The following is a 25,620-nucleotide window of genomic DNA, read 5'->3' as shown; positions in this document are numbered from 1 at the left end:
CAGACCATGAAAGCAACTTCTCCACCCTAACAGGAGAGACTGGCTCTGATCTCAAACCAGAGAAGGCATGTCATGGAGTAGTACATGCCATGGAAATAACATGCAACCCACCAAGGTATGTTTCTAAGCCATGCAGATTTCAGAATAGGGCCAGCAATGTAAGTGAAGCATACAAGGACATGGAATAACCCCGTGAGTGACATTGCAGCTATGAAGTCCTGAACTGATTTAGAAGACTTGTTAGCTGTATGACTTTTAAAACTCCTTAGACACAGTATCCCTCAGTTCCTTTCATGCCACAGGTAGGAACTTCCTTAGCTTGTACAGCAGAGCTACTCAATACATGACCCATGGGCTGCCCATTTGTTTGCAGCCCGCAGTATAGTTTGGGTTTACATGGGGCTCAACACATGGCCCGCAGGTGGGATCCTTTGAACATGAGCTCCACTGGGAACATGCTCCACAACGGTGAGGTGCCTCACAAGTGAGGTGAGCATTGAAAGAGGCAAGCAGACAGGCTGACTGGAACAGACGGGTACAGGATGTTGGCATTTCTAGGAGGAGGTGCCAGGAGCGCCTGAGCATTGTAGGAAGTGCTGGCTGTTTAGCCTTGTGGGCAGAGCCTGAGAGGTGTTGACTGGCTCACACGGACCACGTTTGGGTCCAGCGCCACGGCTTAAGGCTTAATCTTTGTATTCATGCCCATCACTGTGAAAGAAACTATTTGCATGTATACATAACCGCACTTAAGTTGCGGCCCTCAGCATGTGCTATGAGTATCATTGTGGCCCCCAGGCTTCCAAAGTTGAGTAGCCCTGCTTTAAAGCTAAAGATGATATTCAGATTGTGCATCTAAAAATCTATGCAAGGATTATTTAAGAAATTTAATTTTTTTTTAATCTTCAGCAACACACTGATTAAATATTTATAAAGCAAATTTTAAACTAAGGTCCTGAGCAAATATTACAGTAATGCACAACTGTTCTTGTCTGTATATTCAGAAACAGAGAGTACATAGTTGGAGGATGGCAAATGCCTGTTAAATGACTTCATTATCTCTTTAATGGCTCTTTAACAGTTTCAATGTTGTATTAATAGGTCTGGCAGGCTGGAAGGCTTTTTCTCTTTTACGTTACTAGGTTCCCTCCGGAGGAAGACTCATCAGGATGCAGCTGTAGCCACCAGTGGTGGGAACCTGTAGGAAGGGCCAGAACAGGGATATGAAGAGTTGGAAGGACGGATACTGACCCAGGGGTGCCCTAAATTTTTGATTGCCCTACACAGATGTGTATGCCTAAGGATGGCCCTGCCCTACCCTCTGGTATCCTATTCTGAGATATAGCATCCAAAGCCTTCTAGCGGGTTCTAGTTTTTGGATTATGTTCCAAAATATGTTCCACAATATGACAAAGTTGAATGTTCTTGTGGTATTTTGTGGCCAGCTGAAAGCAGAAATACAAGAAATCTCAGGAGACAGAATATTTGTGTAAGGCTTCTGTTCTCCTCCTGCAAAAGCAAGAAGTTATGATAATCTAGATGAGCTCCTGATCTTCTGAGTGCCCATTTGAACTGAACTTTCTGAGGTTCACCCATCACTACTGAATACTGTATAGTTTTTTAAATTACAGCAGATAAGCCTAGACAGTTTTCACTAAAACATAGTCAGACAGTAGGGAAAGGTTGTATATACTGTTCACTGTTAAGGTATGCATGTTCACTGTTAAGGTATGCATGTTCAACTCTACGTTTCACCTATATTTGACAGCAGTGAATTTGGCCATATAGTTTCTTTGAAACTTGTAATGGAGTGTATGTTTAGAAACACCAAGGTTCTGGTGTGGTTCAATTACTTCAAGTGTATCTTTTACATTTCATTGTTGGTTCTAGTTATCCCGGAAAATTTGGTGAAGGAAGTCACAAGAATCCCTGGAGCCATGAAGGACACAATCAAGAAACTTCTTGCACACAAGAGCAGTGTGAAAAAACATGACGAGCTCAAGAATGTGATCCCAGAACCAGCCATGACACCAGCTTCTAAGGTTCACTTGCCATCCTTGGATTATGAGGATGGCATTTACGTTGGAGGGATTTATGAAGAAGAGGAGAAAGGTACTGAAGATGCTGTAGAGGTGGAAGAACAGGAGGACCTTGAGAACCAGATTGACCATGAACAAATCCTTAGAGGAGATGTCTTTAGTAAGTGTGGCCATCGTTTCTTATTTATGTGAATAAATCAGTGCTGACTTTCTGTAAAAGTACATCTAAATAATAACAAGATTGCAGGCAAACATGAAACATCTCATATATTTTACCTTAAAAGGAATAAAAGTAAACCGGTACAGTGTAAAGATTAAAAAGGATCTCCTGTATAGGGTATCAGACAATTAAGGGATTAAAAACAGGTCCATTAGTTTAGACATAAATCAATGGCACTAATTATATACTTTCATGGTACTAGTTACTCACTGGCATCTACACACTACAGGGATGGGTATTCAAAGAATGCCTAAGGGAAATGAAAATAAACCTGAGTAACTGTCAAGTGAGAGAGACAAAATCTAGGAGTAGAAGAGAGAAAAATGATGAGAACATGCGTTCACTTGAAGAAATGCTGTTTTGGTAATATATTTCTTGACAAGGACTGTTTCAAAAAGATATCTAGTATAAGAGTATATCCAGCATTCTCTCTAAGCTGTGGGGCAGCAGAGCTTCACAGGTGATTAATCAGCTCTGCCCAGTCAGAGGCTAGGGCTTCCATGCAGGGAGCTGACTAATTGGGTGGGGCTGATTAATCACCTGTGAAGCTGTGCTTCCCCACAGCTTAGAGGGAACACTGGGTATGTCTTCTACACTATGGGATAAGCTCGGATTAACCTACACAACTTCAGCTATGTAGCTGAAGTTCAAGTACCTTAACTTGACTTTTGGCGCTGTCCAAACTACATGAAGTTGAAGGGAGCACACTCTCCCTTTGACTTCCCTTACTCCTTGTAAGGACTGGAGTGCCCCTCTTCATTCAAATTAGCATGTGTTCACTAGATCCACTAATTCAAACCCTGGAAAATCAACTGTGGCTGCTACAGTCTTCTCTGTAGTGTGAGTCTGGAACCTCCCACTGTAACTAAGACCTAGCCCAGCGAAACCAGAGTATTAAAGGAATACAAATTAATAGCTTTTCCTCCATCCTCTCTGAAAAAGCAACTGACAAATTGTCCTGCTTTATTAAGAATAAGCACTAAATTAAGTTAGCTTCCTGATACCCATGTTTGGCATCCTAGATGATGAGTGGACATTGTACAGAAAAAAAACACTATTTTGTGTCTTTGTACTTCATATAGCAAGGCTTATTCATCATGAATTGTTGTTTATGTCATATAAAAGTCACTAGCTGTACATCACAAAGTTTCTCAGGTCTTTGATTTGAATGTGGAAATTTATCAAAGAATAGAGTTGAAAACTTTGGTAGTGCTCGGATGGGAGTTCCTAACTCAGTCAGGAAGATGTACATATATTTCCTCAGAAAGCACTCAAAGCTTTTCAGTTCAGTTATTTCTTTGGAATACAGGTGTTCCTCCTTGTTGTTTACTTGGAAAGTCATCTTCTTTGTTGAAGAAGCTTTTAAATCCACTTTTAAACAATATTTATAATATCTCTAGTTCAGATTCTTCGTGGCTAAATAAATAAATACTATAAAAGACATGCCTTGCTCTTAGCTTATCTGGAAAATTTTCTTTCTTTCCCAGTGTAGGAACATAATAACTTATTGGTGATCCCTTAAACTGATTTAAATGATATATTTATGGCCCATAGTATTATTTATGAAGATATATTCAGTTTAGCAGCCACTGGAATTGTTGGTACATAGAATCAAAGAAATCTTTCAAATAATATTGATGCTTTTTTTTAAAGGAAAAGGTTATATTGACTGCTGCCAGAACAAGAATTATTTTATTGCAATAGCTATAAACCCAATTACAAATATGTTTATTAAACTGGAATATATTTGAAAATACTATTTTGCATGCCCAAGGCACTATTATTCTAAAATTCCCTTCCTTCAAGGTTAAGCAATAATTGGAGGATATTTCAGCTCAGTCAGAGGATAAAACTAAATATTACTACATGATTTGCACAGCATACCCAGCAGGACTTTCTTCAGTGCCCTTCCATTTCTGAGCTCTTCCAGCATGGATCAGTTTAGGATCTCAAAATACTTTACAAAAGTGGAAAGACTTGAGGCATATGGCAATTAAGTGACTTATCCGTACACACTCTGAACAAACAATAGAATCCAAGTCTCCTGAAGGGTAGTTTCATGCTCTAACCACTTGAATAGACTGTTTCTACTAGAAAAATACACCAAGTCAGAACATGACTTTGATGAGCTGTGTCAAACTAACTGTTGTTCATAATACTGCAATTTGTATAAAGAGTGATGAGTCGTGTTCTATATCCTGTCATTGGGTTCTAGAACACCAAATAAACTGGGACTTTTCTTAGAGTTGTGTTTTAATTCAATGCAGCTTTCTAGTGAACAGAAGCTCAGATTAGAACTAGCATAGGCTCACATTACAGTGCTGCCTTTGCACCTATGAGGAAGTTGACCCACATTCATGTCATATTCATTTGAGCCTCAAAAGACTGAAAAGGGTTTTTGAAGATTGATTGATCATAATATGCCAGTGGGGTGAATTATCATAAAGGAGTGATTTGTGAAGGGTCTGATTTCTGCAGAAGTAAGATCCATTCATTCACACAGGAATGAAGAAGAAATATCAGTATTCAAGTATTTGAATGAATATATATTAAAAACTCTAATTAGTGGGACTAAAGCTCTAATTAGTGTGGAGTCTCTAAGGTGCTACAGAACTACTTTTTTTTTAAGTTGTAGACCAACATGGCTACCTCTCTGAGACTTTTTTAGGATAACATAATTATTCAATTTTAGTGGGATAACACAAATTAGTAATATTTGTCAGCAAAGCAGTTTAGGAAACGTCATGATGCAGCAGAATGAAATTCAGTCCCTGAATAGGTAGAACCAGCACTTAGTATTGTGGGACATAAAGTGCATACATAAATACTTCCAGATACCTGTCTTTTGAAGTCCACATAACAGGTAGTTAAATAAGATAATATAACATACATTCCAGCTGAGGAGCAATATCCCTTAGTAATTTTTGGCCTTTTCCTACTGGCAACATATTTTTAGAAAGAAGTTTATTGAGTATGAATTTCTTCAAGAAAGATATCTACATAAGATGCTGTTGAGAACAAGCTAATTACAGTGATGATCATGGGTATCTAAAATAGAGATATCTTTCCAAGAAGGTAAGAATAACACATGATTTCATCTACCTTATTAATTTAGGTATCCAGTATAATTTCTTGAAGTGCCTTATTCCTTCTGTTTTTAAAAAGTTACTCTATTTTTGTAACAAATGGTTGGATAATGATTTCTATAATTATAACCAAATCCTAGAAATTAGGAATGAAAGTGAACTATTAGGTCATCTGGGAATGCAGCGTTTCCTAGTGGTTAGAGCAATGAACTGCGGCTCAGCACATTTGGGTTCTATTCCAGACTCTGTGATTTATTCCCAGATTTATAAAGGTATTTAGGCATTGCAACACTCAAGGTTGCAATGCCTGAGATTTAGAAGCCTAAATATTGTTTTCAAAAGGAAGTTTTATGCCTAAGTGCCATCATGTATTTGCGCCTCAGTTTCTTCAGCAGCAAAATTAGGCTAATACTGACCTCCTTTGTAAAGCTTTTTGGGATCTATTGATGGAAAAACACTATTTAAGTGCTAGATATTTAATTAACTATTAATTTTTATCCTTCTCCTACCATTACAAGACTTCTCAGATCATGGCAGCCATTGCTTTTTTTAGAACTTTTTTAAAGTGCCCATTAAGTTTATTTTGCACGTGATGCTCAAGATTCAGAATAGTAACGGATGAATTTGCTTTTTTCACTTTCAAATTTCTGTATTGGTTGTGAGTGCACAGAATTCACCTCCTGGAGCCTTGCAGGCAATGTGTCTGTATGGATCCCAGCACAGAGTTCTGTTTACTTTAATGTGCAACTTCTCTAGACTCTACACAGGAACTGATTTCTGTCCACATACACCTTACTGTACAAACACGGCTTATGTCTCTACTGGGGCCATTCAAGTTCTATCCTAATGAGCTGGAATGTTCCATTACTAATGTAAGGTATTTAGATACTGAATGTTTCAGAAGAATTTGTGTTGTGCCAAAGAGTACTTACTGGTAACTAAATTGGCATCTTTCTGCATACGGGAAGAATTCAGGTTGAACCTCTCTAGTCCAGCACCCTTGGGGCTGGACCAGCACCAAACCAGAGAATTTGGTTAACCATGGGAGGTCAGTATTGTCTAGTAACATTGCCAACACTTCCACTGCTTACTGGGCAAGTAGAGGACATTTAAGGGTAAATTAGAGCTAAATAACTACACAGAACACTGAAAGCCAGGATTGGTGGCTGTAAACACTTTATGGGACCATGGGGAAACTTGGCTACGCCCATGATAAGTGGACATCTGGCTAACTAAAATCATGCTGGACCTCAGATGTTGCCAGACCAAAGAGTGCCAGACTAGAAAAGTTCAACCTGTACTATGCAATGAATCTCAATCCAGAACCTGACAGAGAAAGAGTGTGTTTTGTTGGCTTTCTGATTTAATCCCTCCTATAAATAGGACTTAAGGCATTTTACCCTCTGTGGCATTCAAACAGCCTTTCTTTCAATTCAGGGTATACATATTAATTGTATTTCCCTTCTTGTATAATGTCCAAATACTACATTTCACCTACTTTGCCTTGGTTTACTTAGCCGGGTTTAGTGTTGGTTATGAAAAGCTTTGGCGAAAAAACTGCACACATTTTACCTACAGCAATGAATGAGCAAAGCAGTTCCTTTAAAGATATGAGCTGTGTCTAGACTGGCAAGATTTTCCGGAAAATCAGCCACTTTTCCGGAAAAACTTGCCAGCTGTCTACACTGGACGCTTGAATTTCTGGAAAAGCACTGACGATCTCATATAAGATGGTCAGTGATTTTCCGGAAATACTATGCTGCTCCCGTTCGGGCAAAAGTCTTTTTCCGAAAGACTTTTGCGCAAAAGGGCCAGTGTAGACAGCACAGTACTGTTTTCTGCAAAAAAGCCCCGATCGCAAAAATGGCGATCGGGGCTTTTTTGCGGAAAAGCATGTCTAGATTGGCCACGGACGCTTTTCCGCAAAAAGTGCTTTTCCGGAAAAGTGTCCTGCCAATCTAGACGTGCTTTTCCGAAAATTATTTTAACAGAAAACTTTTCCGTTAAAAGCATTTCCGGAAAATCATGCCAATGTAGACGTAGCCATGAAGTCCTGAGGTGGTGGTGTGCATTTTGACAAATTTCTGTTAAGCCTGGATAGCATCATACAGGTTGTACCTCCCAAAACTGGAATTCTCTGGTCCAGCAACATCCATTGTCCAGCAGGACCATGGATGTTCCTGGATCAGAGAACCCCAGTAGCCTAATGGCAGGAGGGCAATCCAGGAGGGGCTGGGCTGAAGCAGCAGGATGGGGCAGAGACTTGGGCTGGCAGCAGCCTGCAGGAGTGGGGCTGGAGCCGGCAGCAGCACCCAGCACTGGGACCAGGTCAGAGCAGCCCCCAGCAGTGCAGGATCAGGCCAGTGACAGTCTGTGGAGTCAGATCCTGCAGGCTGCCACAGGGCTGGGACAAGAGCCTGGGCACTCGGCAGCCCCAGGCAGCCTGACCAAGGCCAAAGCCAGCCCCTGGCAGTGCGGACTGCTGGAGCCCAGCAAGAAGTCTGGCTGTGGCAGCAGCAATGGGGCTAGCAACCCAGCAGGCAGCACTGCAGGGGATGGAGGTAGTTCCCTCATCCACCCCGAAGCTGGCAGAGTTGGCAGCCTAGGGCTGTGGAAGGAAACCTTCTCTAATCTGCCAAATTCCTTTATTCGGGACTGGTCCCGAAGGTACCGGATAAGAGAGATGTCCAACCTGTATAAAAATCATTGTCCTCTGTACATCAATCCATTTGCTACTATGTGGTATAGACATTGACCACAATTGCAGTGTTGCTTTTGCTCTTATTACAATGGATCACTGGCTCTGATTGAACCAATGTTTTCCTGTTTTTAATATTTACTGGGAGTTGGATTTTTTAATCAGGGCTTTTTTTAATAAAGCCCTATTCCGGAGGATCTCTTATTCCTACTTTAAAGTAGGAATAAGAGATCCTCCGGAATAGGGCTTTATTCCGGAGGATCGGGCCAGTCTAGACGCTCTTTTCCGGCTTTTCTACAAGCCGGAAAAAAGCGGCGGACATCTTTATTTAAATCCCACGGGGGATATTTAAATCCCCCGCGGATTTCCCTATTACGAAGTTTAAAATTAGCATGCCCCTTTCAGAAAAGGGGCCAGTGTAGACGTAGCCTATATGTATTTATGTGACAGTTGTGGAGAGGGACATAAACTACTACAGACATAAAGAAGGGGCACAATCAAATACATTTGAAAATCACTGGTTTCCATGTAAATACAGTAGATCATTTATATGTATAATGGATCAATTGCTTACAGCTATATTACACAGATAAATAACAGCTAATACTCCATTCAGCTGAAGAAGTGGGTTGTGCACACGAAAGCTCATGATACCATCTACACGTTTTGTTCGTCTTTAAGGTGTTACTAGACTATTTGTTGTTTTTTAGGTTTTTCCTGTTACAGACTAACTTGGCTACCCCCTGAAGCTTTTGAACAAAAATACTGTTTGGAGATTGAAATGATTAAGAATAGCTCAGGCCAGTTACACCAAACATTGGACCTGTCAACTTTGAGAGCAGCCCTTTACATTATACACCTAAAAATATTAAAGGAAAATGTTAAAATTTGCAAAGTCAAGCACTCAAAAGTGAAGTGCCAGTATAAGGGCAAGCTGGACCTGTTCTGGGGATGAATCAAGTCTATTTAGTAGAGGAGGCTGTTGTCTGAAGGGCCCCTGCTACATTTGCTGCAAAAGTTGGAAGGTGCTAGTGGCTGAGACAAGGGACTGTAGGCAGCTGAATGCTGCCAGGAGAATTGAATTCTGCCTCTGCTTCAGAGTTCCTGTGATGCTTGGCAAATCCCCCAAAACAAAGTTTTCACGAATGCTTCAGAAGGGTAGCTGTGTTAGTATGTAACTGGAAAAACTTTAAAAAACAACGAATAGCCCAGCAGCACCTTAAAAACTAACAAAACATGTGACCTGAATCGCTTCAGAGCAGGATTTGGATACTACAACGCAGTCCACACATTGTACAATGAGAAGACAGAATTTAAAATAGCAGCCTGTTCATGGAGACCATCCATCCTGTACACTGAATAAGGTATAGAGGTGTCATCCCATGTACTACATTATCTGTATCAGTTTATGGAACACGTAGTGGAATACAACCATGAAATGACCTAGCATACTGTGAACATGAAAGGATCTCTTGGCTTGCTTGCACCAAAAGTTAAAAAGGTTTTGAATTCCCCTTTCTTTATACTATTAAATACAGTTGTCGTCTCTTAGGCCGTGTCTAGACTCAGGGGTTTTTTCGGGAAAAGTAGCCTTTTCCCGAAAAAACTTCCCCTGCGTCCAGACTCAAGCCGCGTTCTTTCGAAATTATTTCGAAAGAACGCGGCTTTTCTTTCGATGGCGGTAAACCTCGTTTCACGAGGAAGAACGCCTTCCTTCGAAAGTTCCTCTTTCAAAAGAAGGCATTCTTCAATGTAAAGAGGCTGTCTTCGAAAGAGAGCATCCAGACTCGCTGGGTGCTCTCTTTCGAAAAAGCAGATTTCTCTTTCGAAAGATCCGCCTGCAGTCTAGACGCGATCTTTCGAAAGAGGCTCTTTCGAAAGATGCTTTCGAAAGAGCCTCTTTCGAAAGAAGCCTGCAGTCTAGACATAGCCCTAGATTCTATATTATTATGTTCTGAATCATAAGCAAAACATTTCAGCTAAGCAGGTTGATTGCTGCTGGTTTTATTCTTCTTTGATAATTGGCCCAGTGTGAGTGCAAATAATCTGTAGATGCTGCTCAACTGGATGAAAGCCTCATAAAAAGATGTAGGCAATCTGGCAAATGAAGTCATCTGGAAGCTGGACATGGTGGTGGCAGCAGAGATGTAGATAGAATTCTCAAACCTCCTGGATTGGCTGGGAATCTCCCGGAATCTGAATCAATCTTCCAGTGGCTAGATTGAAACCGGTCTAGGAGATTTTAATAGGCTACTAAAAGTCCAGTCAGCAGAGCTAAGGTGGACTTCCTCCTCACAGCACCCAGAAGCAAGCAACTGGCAGGTCCCTCTAGCTACTAGGCACAGGGGCAGTCAGGGATTCAAGTGCCTGCTTCAAGTGCCAGCTTCGCAACTCCCACTGGCCAGGAACTGCAGCCAGTGGGAACTATGGGGAAGGGGTGTTGCCTGAAGGCCGGAAAAGTGCACAGAAGCCACTTGACAGCTCCTGAGCCTAGGAGTCAGACATGCTGGTCGCTTCTGGGAGCCACCCAATGTAAGGGCCTGCATCCGCAGCCCCTGTTCCAGGCCTGAGTCCCCTCCCACACCCAATCTCCCTCTCAGAGATCCTCCTGCACCAACGTCCAATCCCAGACTCAGCCCAAAGCCCCCTCCCACATTCTGAACCTTCAGCCCCATCCACCAGTCCAGAGCCTGCACTCTCCCCTGTACTCAACCCCCCCTCTGCCCCAGCCTACTCAAAATGAGTGAGGGTGGGGAAGAATGAGCAATGGAGGGAGGAAGGACCTCAGAGAAGGGGCAGAACAAGGGTGCTGGGGTTTGTGCAGTTATACAAATAGCAACCCTAAATGGAGACATTCCTTGTTTAGATAGTGATACAATATTATGCAGTTCTTCTAGGTTTTCTAGAGTTTTGAAACATTTTATGGGTAACTTTGATTTAGGCAGCTGAACTTAATTTTGTTTTATTTTTGCAAGGCTTTTTACTGTTTAATATTAGATGGTGTTTGGTCCTGGTGTGAGGGCATGGGACTGGATTAATGACCTCTCATGGTCATTATTACAGTTCTAGTATTATATGATACTATGCTTCATAGTAAGATAAATAGTGTCAATGACTGTTTTCTGAAGCTGTTATAAGATCCAAACATAAGAGAGTAGGTGAATATGGTCCCCTGAAGGCATCTGTTTACTAGATACTGTTTTGTAAGAGGCCTATGTATCAGTGTTAACTATTTAGAAATGGGTGTAATTATAGCTCGTATACATATTTATTTGTTTCACAAGGTGAAAGCTCGATATGTTCATTTTATACTTACACTAACCCCAACATTGAGACATGGCCAACTACTGATTTGCTTACCTGTTCAGAATTCAGAATGCTTTCCCTGTTACCTGAGAGAGGCAAAAACAGCTATAAGAGCTAGGAAAAACCTTTGGGGGCAGAGTCATGTTTTTGTTCTGTGTTTATACAGATCCTAGTAAGTGGCGTCCTGGTCCATGACTGGGGTTCCTAAGTGTTATGATATTACTACTAATAATAAAAATAATAAAATAAACTACTTACCTTCTATCATGCCATGCATTCATTCTTCCAGGATGGCTGCCTCATTAAGAGGACATTGTGGTACCATAGATGAGATATAAGAAATGTAATAATATTTAAGTATGTCCACCGAGATGGGCGGAGACTAAAACTTTAGGGATAGAATATGTATTACTGGAAGAAAACAAAAATATATTTTTAAAACAAAGTGTACTACAAAAAACTTTATATACAGCAGTTGCTTCTGCAAAGAGTTGAAACCAAGTGCAGGTAAAGGAAAACTTATCTTAGATTTGGATAAGTGTCTTTTGCTCTGTAGTAATGACTCACTTGTCCATACTTTTGTACTATTTCTGGATAACATCCTATAAAACACTGTTCCACAGATTTCATGTCACATTCTAGCAAGTTATCTCATTTTATCTGTCGGGTTTTTTTCTTTATTTTTTTCTTTTGATTGTTTCATGCTGTAGCTTGGTCCAACTTATGTTTTTCCAGATGCGGTCTTGAAAATTTCTCTTTACTTTTGTCATCATTGACTCTTAAGGGCATGTCTATTTCAAAATAACAAGACGAGCATCCACACTGCCAAGCCCGTTATTTCGGAATAAGAGGCTTGTTATTTCAAAATAATAACTCCGGCTTGTGAAGAGGAATAAGCTTATTTCAAAATATCAGAGGGGTAGCTGTGTTAGTCTGAATCTGCATGAATACCAAGAAGTCCCATGGCACCTTATAGACTAACAGATTTATTGGAGCATAAGCTTTCGTGGGCATCTGGTCTTTGTCTATAAGGTGCCACGGGACTTCTCGTTGTTTATGCTTATTTCAAAATAGTTATTTTGGGAGTTATTGTTTCGAAATAGGCTATGTCTACACTACCAGGTTAAGTGTCAAGCCACGCTGCCTCTAAGGTTTGTGCCAAGGGCCTGCTAGAAATGGAATGAAGTATGTGCTCAAAGTGAGCCAATACCATTACCAACCATCCAGAGGGCCTCCCTGTCCCCTTCATGAACTCAGCTACTCAGAATCCCATTGCCTCAGGGAATGGCTTACAAGATGACTCTCAAACCTACTTTTTTGCACTATAATATGCAACCCTTAGTGACACTTTGCATGGGCCTTTTTACAGTAGCAGAATGTTTCATCTCCCTTTTCTCACTATCTGAAACAGTTGATGGAAAAGTGTTTCCATGAATATGGTTTTCCTGAGTTGTTCCCATATTGCATTATGTCGTACCTACTATTTTTGATCAAATAAAATTCTCCAAATAGGGTAAGTCGTGGTAGTGGTGGTAATTGTTTTTGTTCCGTTGTGCTGAAATCACAATATATCTTAATTGTAAGTCCTTCAACTGCAAGTCTAATACTGTACTGGAATCTGTGAAGTGCCAAAATGTCCTTTTAGAACAGGGCTCTTACTCAAGATTGGTGCTGCTTTTAAAAAACATCATGGGTGATAACTGCATAGAACACCCATGCTAGGTACTTCAGAAAGAATGTGCATTTATTTGGGCATATGCAGAATATGACAGTTTCTCTTCTGGTTCCAGAGCTTATCTGGAACTTATAAATTCTCCCGACAACCATGTAAATCAGCAGAAGTTTATTTGTATAAAAGTTTTTTTGCAGGTTTTTGTCCTTCTCTTTGTACATGTTCTAATATATCTGAAGGTCACAAACTTTTTTGTAATACCCTGAAGGTACTTGATGGAAAAGGAGAGCATGAGGCTATGTCTAGACTGTGGAGTTTTTCTGGGATACCTCTTGTGACGTAGTGGGGGTACCTGGCTGGTTTCTATGCTGCTGGCTCTGGGGTAACCCCCACTGGCTGCCGTGGGTACCACGACCCAGCACAACAGGATGAGTCACTATGCAGACCAGTATGGCCAGACACCCCCCATGGAGAGGAACAAAGGAAGGTGGAATGCTACCCTGGCTGGGGGGCAGGGCTGGAAGAGTGTTAGTTAGTTCCTGTCTGGAAAGCAGGGGAGAAGGAGCGGGGGAGGGGGGCTGGGACTCCCCTATCTCAAGGGGAGCACTGAGGCCTCTTAGCCCCAGTTCCTGTAACCAGATTACATCTGTGCTATGCTTATCCTGAAGGAGCAATAAACCACCCTCAATTCCACTGGCTGGTGGAGTCTGTTTGTGCCATTTCGGGGTGCAGGAGACAGGGGACCCCCAACGCGCCGTCACACCTCTGGTATCCTGGAAAAATTCCACTGTAGCCAGGGAACACGTCCGCTCTTCCGACTTTTTTTGCGGAAGAGCAGACACGCTGTTTCGGAAGCCCTGTCTTCCTCGTGCCACAAGGAAGAAGGGTTCTTCTGAAAGAGGAGTTTTTTCTGAAATTTGGCCCTGTGTAGATGGGCAAACTTTCGGAAAAGCCTCCTCCAACAAAACTATCAAAAAAAGGTACGCAAATTGCAGAACGCAATTTGCGTATCTTTTTCCAGTAAAAAGCAGCAGTGTAGACATAGCCTGAGTATAACACTTGATGCTGAAAATAAAAAACAGGCTTTGAGACAAAGTTTGCCTCCTTGTTATACTGTATTTTGAAGACAATTCTTCATTTGGAGTATGTGTAGCACATAATTACACAGAGGATACATCTCCCAAGAGAAAATGGACTGTAATTCAATAAACCATTCTGATAGCTCCTGTCGTTAGTAAATCTATTTGCTCTTCCCAGAACAAATCATACTAAAGTTGCTTTTTTCAGTTTGGCAAGCATTCTTAGAGTGTCAGATCCTTTTGCTAATGGTGTGCCCAGATATGTGTAATGACAGTGCAATGTTACTGCAGGCCTAACACTCAGTCTCTATGTACTTGTTCCTAGGTAAAGAAACAGAAATACATATATATTAGTCTTAGCCTGAGGTAAGATCATTATCCAAGTGATTTAAGCAATGATCTTGGTGAGGTGAAGGCTGCAAGTGCAACAAGAGAAAACAAGCTCTTAGCAATCCATCAAAGTGAACATAGCATTTCAAAGGTCTCTTTTCTCTGCCCAGTTCTAGCTGCCTTAAGGGCCTGTGTGTATTATCTGATGGGTGCACAGGATTTTTTTAGCAACAGCTGTCTCAAACATCATACAGACTTGGGTCCAGGAAAATCTTTTTGTCACTCTGGCAGTAAAAGAAAGATTCAGAAGGTGACTTAAGGCACTAGAGGCTCCATTCATTTAAGAAGGTGGTTTATCTTGATCTTCAGGGGGCTCAAGTACATGCTTAAGTGTATCGCTGAAACAGGCCCTAGATTAGTGATGATACATATTTGGATCAAACTTGCATCTAAATTATATGTCATGTTCATGCATGGGAAAGAATTTTTTAAAAAATATTAGAGTGGTAGGTGAACAATAGAATCCTGAGGCACAGAGAAGCAATTGTATAATTTCTGTAACTCCTCTGGTCTGGCAGTGTGAGGGAAATCTGAACTTATAACTGCACTGTTTGTGTTCTGTGGATGTTTAGTGCACTTCTGCCTAAAGAACTGCCAAGATAACACTGTTAATAAGTAATTGTACAAGGGTTTGTGTTACTCCCCAGTAGTACCTTCAAGCTCTTTCTATCCTCCATCACTGGAAGCTGAATTCTCTATCATGAGAATAGCTGTACTGTTTCTATGTAGACATCTCCATGTTGTCTTTTATAGTAGTGCTGCTCCTTTTTTAGTAATCACTTAACATAGTGCAAAACAATGAGAGACTGCATCTCAAAACATCAGGAAGACAATCAGTTGAACACCTTAGTTTGCCAGTCCTTCAGACTGGAGTAGATCATGCAGGTTGAAGAGGGTTTGGTTTGGTTCCATATCCTGGACTGATGCTCACAAAAGCAATATGACTTGTTGTTTGAGCACCCCCGTTGGACAGTTATGAAACAACAGAGATATGGACAACAGAGAACACATCTCCTGTTTCCAATGCTGCAGTAAACCTATGCTAACTCTTCCAAGGGTGGCTTAGACCAGTTTTTATGTGAAAATTTGTTCAGAATCCCAAACATTCAAAACAATTCAGATAGCACCTGGGCCTGCCATCCCTCCACACTAGCCAGCTGTCAGGCTTGGAGGGGAGCACATATTGTATCTTCTAACAGGTGGTACCTCTTTGATCTCCTGCTCTGACAGTGCACTTGCCACTGCCCCAATGCAGGGCGGTGTGTTCAAAGCACAACTGAACCTAAAGGCTGTGTCTACATTGGCAAGATTTTGCGCAAAAGCACCTGCTTTTGTGCAAAATCTTGCCGCCTGTCTACACTGGCCGCGAGTATTTGCGCAAGAACACTGACTTTGTAATGTACAAAATCAGTGGTTCTTGTGCAAATACTCTGACGCTCCCACTTAGGGACAAGCCAAGAGTATTCTTGCACAAGAGGGCCAGTGTAGACAGCAACGTTAATTTCTTGCGCAAGAAAGCCCGATGGCTAAAATGGCCATCGGCGCTTTCTTGCACAAGAGAGCGTCTACACTGGCACAGATGCCAGTGTAGATGCAACCAAATGTTTTATGGGCTTTTGTGGAATTTTTAACATTCTGAGTATGCTATAGTTACTGTTTTCAGTTTGCTGCCAAAGCATGAGGTCACTGACTTTGTAGTATCCCACAGCTCTGTGCTTAAATCACAGGTCTAAAGCTTGGGGCATTATATCAAAAATAACATGTTAATGGGTACTTGACTCTGTTGGCTTCAGGGTAAAATATAAAGTCCCGGTAGTCAGCAGTTCAAACAAATTTCATTTGCTGGCTTGGTCAATATTAAAAGTTTGTTGTTTTTAAAGTTCAAAGTTGGCACCTACCTGGTGGCTGGACTTGGTGTGTAGGTTTAGTAATGTTGCAGATAAACATATTACATCATGAAAGCTATATGATGGTAAAACAGTTTAATTCTGTGTTCCAAGCAAATTATTTTCTGTGTTCAAGTAAATTATTTTGCACTGACAAATTTTTGTCATTAGTTCCTAAGGTTAAAGAAGCAGCGGCCTTTGGTCCTTCTGTCCTGGCACAAAGAAAAGTTCTAGTATCAAAACCAGAGCAGGAAGGTAAATTATTTCTTTTTACTACAGTGTTGATTATCTTGTGCAGCATGTTTTTCTTGTGCACCCTTTTCCCCTATCTTTCCTTTCAAACAAAGCTTGTGGCTTCAGAGAGCACTAGTAATTTCTGAGAATTATAATGCATAGCACTGCAACACTAGGCAGAACATGGAGAACGATGGGACGGACCAAGGTTCAACAGGCTCTCACTCATTCTGTAAGTGTAATAAACTAATCAGGTGTGATTTGACCACCTCACTGTTCAGGGCTCCTGAGGAAGGTTAAATATGATGTAGGGCACATTGGGAACTTCAGGAAGTTGAAGATAATTAAGGGCCTGATGCTGGGAGGTATGGAGAAAGCCAGAATCCATGTGGTGGGCTGGAGGAGTTGCAGGAAAGCAACTACATATTCAGCACTGCCACAGGCCTTACTGTGTAGCTGGATGAAAGGTCTCCTGTGGATTGAGCACTGAATACAGGCTTGGCAGTGGGATGAGAATTTGGGGTCAGCAGACATTTGAGTGTCTTTAAGGGGTAGGTTTGAGTAAAAAATGATCCAGTGGCATTTTACCAAATCTTAATAACAAAAATCCCCTATACTTTTTGGCTGAGAAGAAGCATTAGACATTTCAGCTCAATGATAATTTTTTCCTCCAGTAAACTGCAGTCATGTGACAATGGGCCTTTACAGTAATGATAGGCACCATAGATAATGCCTTCTCAATACTCGGTCTTAGCTCTACAATGAAGTACATTAAACGAATTTGAATGGTTTGGTTTAAAGCCCTAAAAGCAAGGAAACTCAGAGGACTGGCTGAATATGACACATTATGCTTGTTTACTGCATTGTACAGTGCAGTATTTATTTCATTCCTTCTAATTTATACAAGTTACAAATATAGAATTAGTCTATGTTGTGCGCCAAACAATAAGGTCTTTTTAGTATGCCCTAAAAGTCAATACATTCATTATTTCAAATCAAGCATTGTACGGAGTGCGAGTTACAAACTCAAGGGCCCCTCGCGGATGCTGTCATGGCTCTCTTAAATGGAAGGAGCTGATCATATAATAGAGAGAGAGTTTCTCATATTGGCTGGTCCCAGGTCATTCCAGGCTTTATAGGTCCAAATAAACAAACAAACAATTAAAATTATACAAGGAAGCCAGCAAGGAAATCACTGAACAAACACAGTATAAAATGGTAGGGGGAAGGGGTCTCTTGCAGTAACTAGCGGCGAGGAGTCCTGTGGCACCTTATAGACTAACTGAATGTAGGAGCACTTCATCAGATGCATGGTCTTTGCCCACGAAAGCTTATGCTCCTACACTTCAGTTAGTCTATAAGGTGCCACAGGACTCCTCGCTGCTTTTGCAGATTCAGACTAACACGGCTACCCCTCTGATACTTGCAGTAACTAGTCACAGCACATATTAAGAGTTAAGGTAAGAATTGTTGCATTGATTCTAAATGTTATACCTTTATGGGCTTTAATATAAATTAGTGCTATTGAATACAGGTTTTAGATAATTTTCTTATGCAAATAAAACTTCACAAAGAGTCACATCATAATACAGGGTACTGCCTTTTTTTTCTTTCTCCTCATATGATGTTTTTCAAAATTGTCAGTTGATTGCAGCTTCAGTCAAGGGATTTGTAACTGGAAACAAGATACCGATGATGACTTTGACTGGAATCCTGCTGATCGAGAAAATGGTATTTAAAATATATACTATTGCTAAGATTTAATTTGATAATTCTGTTCCAAAAAGAAGAAGCTGGCTGTCATCAGGTGTTGGAATTCCAGTAAGCATTTTACGTTTGGGGAGAACAAATTCTCAAAAATAATGTTTAAAAGTTTTGGAGGCAATGGATACTCCCGCAACTTATTTCAACACAACTGAATTTGCGTAAAGTAGTAAGAGAGAAGGTATAAAAACAATGGGTACAGCATTAGAGATGTCAGTGGAGACTTTCCACAGGCAGTTAGGGAATTTAATCACACTGCTCACCTTGATTTCAACATTATGTATATTAAAGACCAGTGGCTGGTACCAGTTTACAATTCCTGAACACTACAAGTTAAGATAGCCAAGAGTAAAGGTTTTTCACTTGTTGCAGAGATGTAGGTACTACATGTTACCATTCTGCCAGCTGTCTATTCTGTCAGGACCTGCACTTGTTGGGCAAGTTCCTCTCTGGTGTTTACCATGGCTACGTCTACACTGCACAGTTATTTCAGAATAAACTATTCTGGAATAGTTATTTAAAAATAGCACGTCTACACTGCAGGGAAGCCTCACAATTAGTCCGAGGCAGGCTTCACTAATGTAGATGTGCTATCTCGATTTAGAGCCCCAGGAGGAATAACTTAGAATGGCCCTGATGAGGGGCTTTTTCGAAATAGCGGAATAGTGGAGCAACTTTGCTGTGTATACACACCCCATGAGTACACTGGCTACAAGACTGAAAAACTGCTATGTAGACGTTCAGGCTTCTGCTTGGGTGTAAGCTCCGGGCTCCTTCCCTCTCAAAGGCCCTAGAGCTTGGGCTCCTACCCAAGCCCAAATATCTACACAGCAGTTTTACAGTCTTTAAGCCCCAGGACTCCTCTCACCCAACCATCCGAACCTAAGTGTGGGTGAGGGCCCGTCGTTGTGTAATTGCTGTAGACATACTCCCTTTTACACTCCAGTTTTCACTCTGGACATTCTCTCCCTTGTGCTGATTGGCCATTTGATCCGGCTATTTCCTGTGTCCTCCCTCTCAGTCTTTACCTCAGCCTCTCTCCACCTGTCCTCCATCCCTCTTGTCTCCTCATCCTTTTCCCTTCCAGATCCCTTCTCCTTTCCTGTGCCTCTCCTCTCAGATAATTCTCTTGCAGCAGCACCTCATCCCAAAACACCCTCCCAAACAATGGAATTAAAATGAGATTTGCTCTTTATTGTGGTGTTTGCTTTCCTCCTGTATTTTATTCCTTTTCCTTACTTTTTGTCTGTCTCATCTATTTAGATTGTAAGCATTTTGGGACATGGACTGTTGATTACTCTGTACAGTATTTAGCATGGTGAACTTCCAATCTTGTTTGAGCCTAGGTAGTGCCATAATACATATGGATGTTTCAGACTAACAACAGTACAGGGAGAGATGAAGTACTGTGTTCAGTCTTTATTTCCTTGCTAAGAAAACAGAATGCCATTTTGTTCAAATTATTAGTCTTATCCTTCATCTATAATTATGTCATAAAATCCAGTGGTTCCCAATCGCCCGTCCATGGACCAGTCCCAGGCCACACACCATCGGCTGCCAGGCCATGGCACATTGTCAGGCCATGCCCATGCCTTGACAGGCCTGTACACAGGGTGGGGTGCGAATCATGCATATGCACTTCCCCCGCCCCAATGGTCCCTGTCCTGGTCTCTCCCACAGCCTGATGAGGGTGTCAGGTCCTTGGCCACCTTCCCCCCTTTGCCCAGCTCAGCAGGGGGCAGGAGCTGCTGGGGGGAGCGAGTGGCCTTCTCACAGCCTTTCGCCTGCTCTGCAGAGCACTAATTACCATGGCTCTGCCCCCGTGGCCAACTGTTTACTCCAGCTCCTCTCCCCCGGTGTGGAGCAGCAGCGCGGCCAGGACAGGACGGACCCAAGTGTTGCTGGGGAAACTGCTGACAGAGGCCCCCTGTGGAGATGTAAGACCTTCCCGCCTGCCCCAAATGTGTCCCCCAGTCCTGGAGGCAGGTGGGAGCATGCTGGCTTCTCATGTTGCAGCAGCTCCTGCCTTCCCCAGGAGTGCCAAGTAGGCTGGAGCTACTCTTCCCAGTTCATGTATGGGACATGCAGTCTAGGGGGCTAGATATGCATGTCTCCCTCTCTCCAGTGGTAGGAACTAGTGCAGTGAGTTAGTGACAGAGGGGAGTTTGGGGTGTCTAACTTGTAGGGTTGCCAAATGGTTTAACCAAAAATACCGAACACCCCCCCCTACACACACAAAAAAACACCAGGGGAAAAATTCTGTTGAGGAAACAAAAAGGGGGAGACTGAAGTTGCGGAGCAAAAAAAAAAAGGACCCTGAGAGTTATTAAGCTAAAAAATTGTTTTTAAAAAAGCATGGACCCTTTAAGAAATTCTTTTGAGGCTTTTTGGACCTAACAGACTGGCGGCAGCTGGCAGCAATCTTGTCTTCCTGTTCTGGGCCAGACAGCTTCCCTGCAGAACCAGGTAAGCACCCGGGATTTTCGCCTCTTGGCCAGGAAAAAATCAGAAAATACCGGACATTTTAGGTGTCTGGTATTTTCTGAATTTTTTACCGGACAAGAGGTGAAAATACCGGACTGTCCAGGTCAATACTGGACACCTGGCAACCCTACTAACTTGTTTCTCTGTGGGTTGCAGACAGAACAAAAGGCCTACCTCATGATATTTGCATGATTGCATTTCAAACAAAGTTTACATAGGTGTTTATGGCTCAAGATAAGAAAGGAAAGGATTCTTGTAACAGAATGTTTTAGTGTTGTAGGTATCTGCAAATTCTGATCCTTTACAACAACATGTATTGTGTTCATACAGATGTGATATAAAATAACAGGTGACCTCTTAAAATTAATTACCATAATGAATATGTAAATAAAATGTGACCAGTCCACCAAAAGTTGTGAATGGATTTGCTGGTCAGCAGTATAAAAAAGGTTGGGAACCACTGATTCTAATCTATCCTTCTGGACATGCCGCATTGTTTCCTATATAGTATGTTTGACACTTTTTTCTAAACTAGATTTTAGTTAAGTGATGACGCTTTCGCTTATTATCTCGATAAACTGTTATTTAGTTAACTAAGAAAGATATTTCAGAGAATGCAACAAAACACATCAGATGTCTGTTCCTTCCCCTCATAAGGTGATGGATATTACATGGCAGTTCCAGCCTTTGTGGGGCACAAAAAGAACATTGGCCGCCTGAAACTTCTCCTCACTGACCTGAAGCCAAAGAGGAGCTACTGTTTGATTTTCAGTTATCGCCTTGCTGGAGAGAGGGTGGGGAAACTCAGAGTATTCCTGGGCAGCCAGAGAAGCGCTCCTCCTGCCTGGGAGCAGAGCAGAGGAAAAGATGAAAGGTGGAGGACTGGAAAAATAGAAATGCTTCAGGGATCAGAGACTACTAAGAATGTAAGTAAAGGCAGAAACCAATTATAAGAACTAACACAACAGCTTGTGTTTTATACTTACTGGGTTTTAAGCATTCTGTAGACTGTTTTGTATGCATACTAGTTACCAATACAGAAAACCAACTCCATGTTAGAAAATGGGAGCCATTCTAAGCTACCAACACCACCAAATAATTTCTAGGAAACAAAAGAAAGAATAATTCTCTTAAAATTTCAGGGTCAATTTAACCAAAGAGAATTGAATTACCTGAGTTGCTCAAGATGTTAAGAATAAGAACCTTATCACTTTGTGAAAGTTCCATCAGCTCTTTAATGATCACAACTAGTTAAGGCCTCTCCTTTATGTCTCAGTGCACTGAGAAATTATGTTTTTTTACTTCTACCACAACTGCTCTTAAAGATAGAACTATGACAAAGATTAAAGCTTTCAGTTTGGCTTGCAACATTTCCTGACAAGTTGATGGGGTGTGCTGAATGATCCTCGTCATCAAATAGCCTGGATTTGGGGGAGTTTTCACGAATACCTTTTAATGAGGAAGGTGGGAGGAGGGAGTATCTAATGCAGGTGCAATCATCAGTGTTAGTGCAGATCCTGTATCCAGTGGGCGTTAACATGCTTATTAGTTTTGTCTCTACATTCATGATACATGTGGTGGCGTTGCGACTTCTGATACTGCATACACAAAGACTTGTTTCCTGTATATGACACACATACACTGGGGGTCAGATTCCTGTCCATGTGAGCTGTGTTTTGTGCCAGACTGGTCTTTAAGATGAGTTTATCCTTCTTTGGCATCTCCTGGTTCCTGGGGCTGGCCAGGGGATGGGATAGTCCTGGGAATTAGAGCAACCCAAAGCTCACAACTACAAGGGTCTATTCTGATAGCTCTGGATCACCAGAATATACTCCAGTCCCAGTCTGGGCAGGAGATGAATGGTGTAAAGACATTTTGCCAGCCCTAACCATCCTGGGATTCCAAAAAAGAGAATCCACAGGTAGACAGTTAAGCCATCTTTCCAGCTGCTTTGCTAAGCAGGGGCCAGAACTTGCTTCAAGAATTGCAACAGGTATAATTAAGGTTTCCCCCTGACACTTCTCATTTAGGGCAAGGTCTCTTTACACAGCTTTAGAAGTGCAAAAGGCTTTACTTAGGGCATAAATTTTATCTGTGGCCACTTTAAGGCTCCTTTGCATGACCAGAAGGGTGTAAATGAGAATCAGCTTCCTTAAGACCTAGATCCTGAAAGTATTAGTCTTCTAACTTAATTCCATTGAAATCTATTGATTTCAGTAAAAGTTAGGAGTGTAAATACCTCTGAGGATCTGGGGCTAAATTCTCTAAAGATAAGTACGAAAAAGTATCTAAAATAAATTCTGGACTCAGTAACCAAACATACAAATAAAGTCTCAGAGGAATGGCCATGTTAGTATGTAACTTTAAAAACGTAGTCCTGTGGCACCTTTGAGATTAACAAAAATAGGTTAAAGGGCAAACTCACAATTGTAATGTCCCTCCAAAAAGGAATGCATACAAACATCACATATCAACAACATATATGTTACGCTATTGTGATGTGTTCTTGGGGTTTTTTTGAGACAGCATTTTATCTGTACTTTAACAGTAGTAAATTACATTATGAGAATCAGTTTGGTATTGTAGATAAGCATAGAAGACAATCGGTCTTGCTGCAGTTCATATATTATAAGAATTATAAAAAGATCAAGGATCTTAAGTGGGTAAGTCTTCCTAGATAGTGATAAGAAAACAACCTTTCAATTGATACGTTATCTCATTCTAGTTAAATAACTTTCTTTCCTCTTCAACAGAGGTTAAATGGTCTCATTTGCTACCTCCTCATAATGAATTTTTTTCCTTTCTTATGCCAGATCATTTTTGAATCAGAACGCGGGAAGGGCAAAACTGGAGAAATCGGAGTGGACACTGTAATACTGGTTTCAGGCTTGTGCCCTAAGGATCACTTGATAATGGATATCTGAGCTTGTTATTTCTATTCTTATTTTAATATTTGTTTTACTAGTACTGTATTTTGTTACATCATGACAAATCCGGAAAATGTCTTGAACTTAATGCAGTAATGCAAACTGACATTCAAAAGAGTGCAAAATCCTTTTTAGGTACACATTTTTCTATCAGATATATTAATACTTGCTTTGAATCTAGCACTACTGTGTTCAAGGTAAGAGTTTATAAAGTATGGAATTATTTGTCTTTCTTTTCTACAGTACATATGCTTTATTTATATAAAATACCTTTTAAAGCATGTCCTTATGTCTTATATTCCACTTTGTCCACTTCAAAAGCACAAAGCAGTATTTAAAATATCTTTATTATCTCTAATGACATTTATATGACCCTAGAACAACTTGTTTTACCCTAAGTGCCTTACCTGTGATTATTAACAGTATAACATTTGATCTCAAACTGTAAAATGTATGTTTTCAAGAGGCCCTGATCCTGCAGTGTGTTACCTCTTGTGTAATCATTTTTACCTCTGTAAAAAGAGTGTCAAACAGTATATAGCGGCATGGCACCCCTTCTGGTCAGGCATGTCCACAGTTTTTAAAAACAGTTCCAGCCCAGTTACAGGCCATATACCCAGAATGTCCTCCTTGGAAGTGATGGTTTCACCCTCTTGTTCTGCTCTAGCCTCAGCTCTCTAGCGGGGCCTCTTAGCATTTCAGCAGTTTGGGAGTTATTGTTGTCCAGTTTAAGCCACTTCACCTACTGGCCTATGGTATGGATCTGTGCCCACCCACTACTGCAGGTCCAGCCACAGACTGCCATGTCCTTTTAACTTGCTTTCCATTCCCTGGACCACTTCGCCACAGCCTTCACCCATGCCTCACCCTTAGCTCAGGGCTCTTCTAAGTTCAGGTGCAGAAGCCAGACAGTAGCTCATCATTTCCCTGGATTCTAGGAACTCTGACCTGTCTGTGGTACTGTAATTCCCTTTAGCCAGCCAGGAGCACCATTTGCACTACTCTGATTCCAACAAAGAATTTCCCATCTCTGTCTCTGCAGCTCCTGTTTATATGGCCCTCCCAGGTCCTGATTGGCTGCTTCCCCCCACAGCTTCTTTAGCCCACTTTAAGGACTTTTTCCACTTCTCCTTTCCTGGGATGGGTGTGACAGGAGGGGCCTCTGGGCTTAGTCCACCCTATTAGACCCTACTATTCTGATTTTTTTACAACCACATTGTACTCACTTTACACTGGTATAAATGACTATACAAAGGTGCAAGTCAATTACATCTCCCAGGCTCAAGGTATTTTTTAAGCAAAGTAATATTATTGGGGGCTTCACAGCATAAAAATAAGAAGTCTGTAGTTTACATATCTAGAAAATATGGCATCCATTTTCTTCTCCGTTCACATACTTATTTGCCATTAAATTGATGACAGTTAATGTGAACATGGCAGTTAATGTGAAGTAACCTGTACAGATTTCTTACATTGTAATATGTAGATCTAAAATTTGCTCTACAGTAAGGACAGAGGGAAGCAGACTTTTCCTTTAATGGATGGAAACAAGTTACTAAGGAGAATCATATATTTTATGTATGTATTCATTGCTAATAAAATATGTGAAAAGTACACTTGTGTTGGGTAAAGTTTCTGAGTCACAAATGTTGCTGCTGGGGAAAAAATCTGCATGTATTTTCTCTATTTTTATAAATGTCTATGTTCATCTTTAAAAGTTTATAGTTACATGAAAAAGGGATGTAGTGTGTAGCAAAATCACCCCAAAAAACAAAAAGAGCAAAAGATGATCTGTCACTGCTGTCTCAGAAATTCAACAGAACACAAGTATTTTATTG

The 25,620-nt window shown here is 41.2% G+C and overlaps 1 protein-coding gene across 4 annotated transcripts in view; it reads left to right on the top strand.

Moving 5' to 3' along the window:
* Positions 1-25,396, top strand: part of EGFL6 (EGF like domain multiple 6) — a 66,351-nt gene extending 40,955 nt beyond the window's left edge. For all 4 annotated transcript variants that reach the window (XM_075914763.1, XM_075914773.1, XM_075914762.1 and 1 more), the window contains 5 exons: positions 1,888-2,196; positions 16,545-16,628; positions 18,252-18,338; positions 21,513-21,781; positions 23,669-25,396. In XM_075914763.1, coding sequence (XP_075770878.1) covers positions 1,888-2,196; positions 16,545-16,628; positions 18,252-18,338; positions 21,513-21,781; positions 23,669-23,779 — 860 coding nt within the window. In that variant the 3' untranslated portion in view covers positions 23,780-25,396. The remainder of the gene's footprint in view (positions 1-1,887; positions 2,197-16,544; positions 16,629-18,251; positions 18,339-21,512; positions 21,782-23,668) is intronic.
* Positions 25,397-25,620: the final 224 nt, after the last annotated feature.

Source organism: Pelodiscus sinensis, chromosome 1 (assembly GCF_049634645.1).
Source record: "Pelodiscus sinensis isolate JC-2024 chromosome 1, ASM4963464v1, whole genome shotgun sequence".
NCBI lineage: Eukaryota > Metazoa > Chordata > Testudines > Trionychidae > Pelodiscus > Pelodiscus sinensis.
Note: the sequence above shows the minus strand (reverse complement) of the source record. Positions and strands in the feature narration are given on the sequence as shown.